We start from the raw sequence: 6,241 nt of genomic DNA, 5'->3' as shown, positions 1-6,241 counted from the left end.
TTCTCGCGAGAACTTCTGCGCAAGGTATTCTGGGATTTACAGTGTCTATTCGCAGTGGCTGCGACTGAGGGAGAGTCTGAGGAAAGGACGACGCCTCTGCATCCTCGCGACCGAAAGTGACACACCTTCCTGGATCGACGCCGGAGTTTTTGTGGAGAAGATTCTTGGTGTCCTAGAAGGGGTTGGACGTGTCAACGGAAGAAGACTACATTTCCCATCAGACCAAGCGCACTATAACTGAGTCTCCCTCCTCTCAGGTGGCGCCGGAGCATTGTGGGATTGGATGAGTCTCAAGATGGACAACCGGGATGTTGCAGGTAACAGCCCCCGCCTTCTCTCCGGCCCCCGCCTGGGTTCCCGCGGCTGCACGTACCCCTCTTCACCCCCTTTTCTGTCGCAGGCCTGACACGCGGACTCTTTGCCTCAGCCCCTCGGCCACCTGCGGTAACGGCGTGTGCACCCCTTTCGTCGCCCGAGACCCCAGACTCGGCTTGCTGGCCGCTCACCCGGGGCTGAGGAGAATCCCGTGTCTTCCCCAGAGGCCTAGGCGCCGGGTGGCCCCGCGCGGGCCTTCCCAATGCCTGCTCTCGGGCCGGTGCCATCCATAGCGGCCAGCCGAGGACAGCCTAGCTGCCCCTTCAGGTGGCAGCTACCCTTTGTGGAAAAAGAAAAAATCTGCGTTTCAGAATTGCAGCGGGGCAGCCAGGGAGGGCACGGTCTCACACGCTATGGAAGCCCACTTGGCCACGGGGCTAGCATATGCCTCTAGGACAGGATGCAGTGGCCCTTCCCCGTCTGCTCCCACAAGTCCTGTGTGCCAAGCGTCGGGGAGCAGATTTCACAAAGAACTAATTCTGGTGACGAGGTCTGGCTTGGATGCTGCTAATACACTGAAGGCCAGGGAAGGCTCTAAGTTTTATTTATTTACTTATTTGTATTTATTTATGTTTTGCGTGAGAGTACGCACGTGGGTTCCCACGGAGACTAGAGAGGATTTCAGATCCCCCGGAACCTGGATGTTTGTTGGCATCTCAACTTGAGGCTCCTACAGAGCAGCCTGCACTCTTAACCACTGAGCCATCTCTCCAAGTCCATGAAAGGCCTCTCTTGAGCACAGGTGTTTGAAATGTGATCTATAGGACGGCAGAGGTTTCCCCTCAGAGGAGTGGACTGGGATTGCCGTAAAGAAATGGAGATAACCAGGGAAGCCAGCTGTGATAGTGCCTGGGAGTCAGCCTTGCTTTCAACATGTGCAACTGAAGGGCTGTCGAGACATCTCAGTGGTTAAAGTGCTTGCTCCGGGTTATGAGGACCAAGCTTCCCATCTCCAGCACTCGTGTAAAATCTAGATGGAACTACAGCACTGTGGGCTCCTGGGGCTTGGCGGCAGAGTCCTCGCTGAAACAGAGAGCTCAAGGTTCTGTGAGCTCCTCTGTCCCAAAATATTAGGCAGAGACAGAAGCAGTGGTGTACACCTTTAATCCCAAAATCTGAAGAGGCAGGTGGACCTCGGAATTGAGGACCAGCCAGGTCTGTACAAGAAAGAGGCAGGCAGATCTCTGTGAGTTCGAGGCCAGCCTGGTCTACCAGAGGTAGATCCAGGATCGCTAGGACTAAGTCTGATTCCTGGCACACATGTGTTGACTCGCAATCTTTCATAATTAGGTACCAAGCTGGCCTTGAACTCAAAATAATTTTTTTAATTAGGAAAATAGAATTTCCCTGGAAATGTTTGGACTGCAATGCTATTTTTGTTTTTGTTTTGAGACAAGATCTCGTTACATAGCTGTGGCTGGCCTTGAACTCACATAGATGTGTCTGCTTCTACCTCCCCAGTGCTGGGATATAAAGGCTGTGCTACCGGTTCAATGAAGCAAAGTCTCACTAAGCCCCTGCTTGTCTGGAAAGCATGCACCTCCTGACTTTGGATGGCTGCGGTATAGTACCACATTTGGTACTGTCATCTTTGCTTGAACCCAGCAATTTGTCTTGGTCATCTTTCTTTCTGTGCACTTTCTGTACATCAGAATAACCAGGGCTGGAAGCAGTTAAGAGCACTGACTGTTTTTCCAGAGGTCTTGAATTCAATTCCCAGCAACCATCTGTTAAGAGATCTGGTGCCCTCTTCTGGCATACAGGCACATATGCAGGCAGAACTCTATACATAATAAATAAATAAATTATTGAAAAAAAAAGCACTGCCGGGCAGTGGTGGTGCACGCCTTTAATCCTAGCACTTGGGAGGCAGAGGCAGGCGGATCTCTGTGAGTTCGAGGCCAGCCTAGTCTACAAACCCTGTTTCGAAAAACCAAAAAAAACACAAAACACAAAGTTGGCTGATGAGGTAACCCACACTTGTAATCAAAACACTAAAGCTGTGACCCTTTAATATAGTTTTCATATTGTGGTGGCTCCCCACCATAAAATTATTTTGTTGTTACTTCATAACTGTAATTTTGCTACTGTTATGAATCAGAATGCAAATACCTGATGTGCGACCCCTTTACAGGGTTATTTGACCCCCCCAAAAGGCTTGCGATCCACAGGTTGAGAACCACTGTTTTTTGTTTGTTTGTTTGTTTGTTTGGTTTTGGTTTTTCCGAGACAGGTTTCTCTGTGTAGCTTTGAAGCATATCCTGGCATTCACTCCGTAGACCAGGCTGGCCTTGAAATCACAGAGATAGAGGAGGATTTAGAGATGTTTATCACTTACGAGTATGATTTGCAGGGAGCAAAATGGAATAGATACTCCATCCCAAAAGGTTGAATTGAACCACTCTGTCACTAAACAGCTACAGGTTTGAAGCCTGACCCCAGACCATTGCTTTTGAGGTACAGATAGGAAGTTCAACATTATTCTTGGCTGTACAGTGAGTTTGAGATAAATCTGAACTATATGAGAACTAAATAAATTCAAATAAACTACCTGTGGAGGGCTGAAGAAATGGATCACTGGATAAAGTCCTTACTATACAAGCATGAGGACCTGAACTTGATGTCCAGAATTCATGGCTGCCTTATAACACAGTTTGTAATCCTTATGCTCCTATTACCAGAAGAGATAGGAGGCAAAGCCAAGATGTTTCCTGGAAGCTTACAAAGGACCTAGCCTGGAATGCATAGCTTTGAGCATCAAGAGCCTATGTCTTGGGCTAGAGAGATGGCTCAGAGGTTAAGAGCACTGCCTGTTCTTTCAGAGGTCCTGAGTTTAATTCCCAGCAGCCACATGGTGGCCGACAACCATCTATAATGAGATCTAATGCCTTCTTTTGTGTGCAGGCATGAGTGCACATAGAACAATGTATACATAATAAATCTTTAAAAAAAAAAAGAACCTATGTCTCAATGTGGAAGATAGGGTATCAGGTGTAGCACGAATAATAAAAACCCAGAGACAGATATTAGCATTCAACCTGAAGATCAGAAAAGCAAAGCAGCCAAACCACTAGAGAAATTTTACCTCTACCAAGGCTGGGGGGCCACAGGCTAAACTTCTCTCTCTTATTTTATATTTACTCTAGTACTGGGATTAAAGGCATGAGCCTATACTGCCTGGATTTGTTTTCAGCAATGATCTTGTGTAACCCAGGGTGACCTTGAACTCACAGAGATCCATCTGCATCTTTCCCAAATCCTGGGATTAAAGGTGTGAGGCACCACTGCCTAACCTCTAGTGGCTTAGCTTTGCCCTCCTGATCTTTAGCCAGTCTTTACTTATTAAAACAAATAAAATATCACTATATTTCCCATTTTTTATCTAAAATAAAAAAGGAGGCTATAACTGTTGTAGTGAGGAGGGCGGGACTGTGCCCCGCCACCCAGGTGCCCACATGGCTAGCTTATGCCCCGAAATAATTACATGGAAACTGTATTCTTTTTTTTTTTTTTTCAAAATTTATTATGTATACAATATTCTGTCTGTGTGTATGTCTGCAGGTCAGAAGAGGGCACCAGACCTCATTACAGATGGTTGTGAGCCACCATGTGGTTGCTGGGAATTGAACTCAGGACCTTTGGAAGAGCAAGCAATGCTCTTAACCACTGAGCCATCTCTCCAGCCCCGGAAACTGTATTCTTTTAAACATTGCCTGGCCCATTAGTTCCAGCCTCTTATTGGCTAGCTCTTACATATTGACCTAACCCATTTCTAATAATCTGTGTAGCCCATGAGGTGACTTACCAGGGAAGATCTTAACCTGCGGCTGTGTCGGGAGTGAGAATCTTGGCGACTCCTTGACTCAGCTTCTTTCCCCCAGCATTCTGTTCTGTTTACTCCGCCTACCTAATTTTATGTCCTATTAAAGGGCCAAGGCAGTCTTTTTATTTAACCAATGAAATTAACACAAAACAGAAGACTCTCCCCCATCATTTCCTCTTTTTCTGTTAAAACAAAAAAGAAAGGCTTTCATTTTGACATAGTAAGATTACATATAACAAAACAGTTATCAAGTAAGAATTATAGTTACAATATTTATAACTAAGGAAAACTATAAGTAACCATTTTTCAACTCCATCAAAGACTCCAGAAGGATATAATATTACCTAAGCAAACAAGAAATCCAAAACTCTAGAAATGACAGAGACATCTCGCTGCCTGGACAGTCACCCAAAGTTCTTTTGTACTGTTGGGGCATCCATCTTCAGCCTTCAGGCCCATAGTATCCAGCAAGCATTTTCATCAAGCAGGAAATTCCAAAGACAGTTCAGTCACTTTCTACTGTGTCCTGCAGAATGTCTCGCAGACTCTCATGAATCAGGAACCCCGAAAGACCATCTCACCTTTAGGCAAGTTCAGCAGTCCTCTCTCTGCGGGTTCTCTGTGTCCATTTTTATGCAACAGTCCAGGCAAGAGCAGTTTCTTGCCCAAATGGCTATCAAACTCCATAAGGATCCTCTTCAATGCCCATCTTCCTCTCGAAGTAGATTGGTGCCGCCAGGAGCAGACATGTCTCATTGTCATGAAAAGTCCTAAGTTATTAAAATATTTTAAATGCCATATTCTGCAGCCTTTGAGAGATATGAAGAATGCCTATCTGAAATATATCTCTATATATCTAGAAAATCTAACTAACATGACTATTATCGATGATTATCCATTAACAACCTATATTTCTTAATTATACAGTATAGAAAAACTATGTGATAAGTACAATATATATAGGCCATAAAAACATCAAACTGTCCAGTTCATTTGCTTTTTGACAAATTCAGAGGAAATACTTGATATCTGTCCTATCTTGGTGAAGCCAGTCTTGTATTTCTTTTCTATCATAACTTGCTTTCTGTGAGACCAAAGAAGGAAATAATAATAACTTAGTAAGCAGGAAGTGCAAACAAGTGACTTCTAAAAAATGTGAGAAATGACAGAAATAGCTGGCTGCTTGGACAGTCACCCAAAGTTCCTATGCAATGTTGGGGCATCCATCTTACGCCTATAGGCCTAGCATATCTGACAGACTTTTCTGTGAAGCAGGATATTCTAAGGTCTGTCCCTCCTTGTCTTGACAGTGTCTGGCGGTCACTTTGTTTTGTGTCCTGCTCATACTGCCAGCAGTCGAGGCAAGGGTGTTTTCTTGCCCACTGGCTTTCTTTGGCCACAAAGAAAGTAAAACTCTATGTTTTTTTGATGCCCATTATCTTCTCTGAAGTAGATTGTTGCTGCCAGACACGCCTCATTGTCCTAAGAAGGAGCCAATGTTATTAAAACATCTTAAATGTAGATCTGTTTGAAGATGATTTGTTTTTCTAAAATCTCTGTTTGACCTTGAAAGCATACCTAATGTACTGCAAGTTCAGTTATAATAGGTGACTAATTACTAGCCTGTATTTCTTTATTATCCTAAACAGTTGGTAATGATAACTTTCAAGGACTAGAAATTTGCATTACATTGTTAAATGTGTTGTATAGTAAAAATGTATATGCAGTATGTTTTAACAAAATTAATCTCAATATGCAAAATTTGTATATGTTATACAAAAGTCCAATACAATATAAAACATTTAAAACTGGTAGTTTTTTTTTTTAAGTAGATTCAGTAGTCTACCTTTTTATCTATATCCTCCTTTTTTTCTTTTCAGAGTAGAGTCAGATCCCCTGGAACTGGAGTTACTAATGTTTGTGAGCCTACATGTGGGTCCTGGAATTAAACCTGGGTCCTCTGGAAGAACAGTCAGTGCTCTTAATTTTCCAGCCCCAATCTTCTTGCCTTAACCTCCTGAGTGCTGAGGTTATAGATATACA

General features: G+C 43.9%; 1 protein-coding gene across 1 annotated transcript in view; it reads left to right on the top strand.

Moving 5' to 3' along the window:
• Positions 1–179: 179 nt before the first annotated feature.
• The window catches only part of Sugp1 (SURP and G-patch domain containing 1), a 33,294-nt gene continuing 27,232 nt past the window's right edge, over positions 180–6,241 (top strand). Inside the window, exon 1 of the mRNA XM_075987279.1 lies at positions 180–317. Coding sequence (XP_075843394.1) covers positions 284–317 — 34 coding nt within the window. The 5' untranslated portion in view covers positions 180–283. The remainder of the gene's footprint in view (positions 318–6,241) is intronic.

The sequence above is a fragment of the Microtus pennsylvanicus genome, chromosome 9 (genome assembly GCF_037038515.1).
Source record: "Microtus pennsylvanicus isolate mMicPen1 chromosome 9, mMicPen1.hap1, whole genome shotgun sequence".
NCBI lineage: Eukaryota > Metazoa > Chordata > Mammalia > Rodentia > Cricetidae > Microtus > Microtus pennsylvanicus.
Note: the sequence above shows the minus strand (reverse complement) of the source record. Positions and strands in the feature narration are given on the sequence as shown.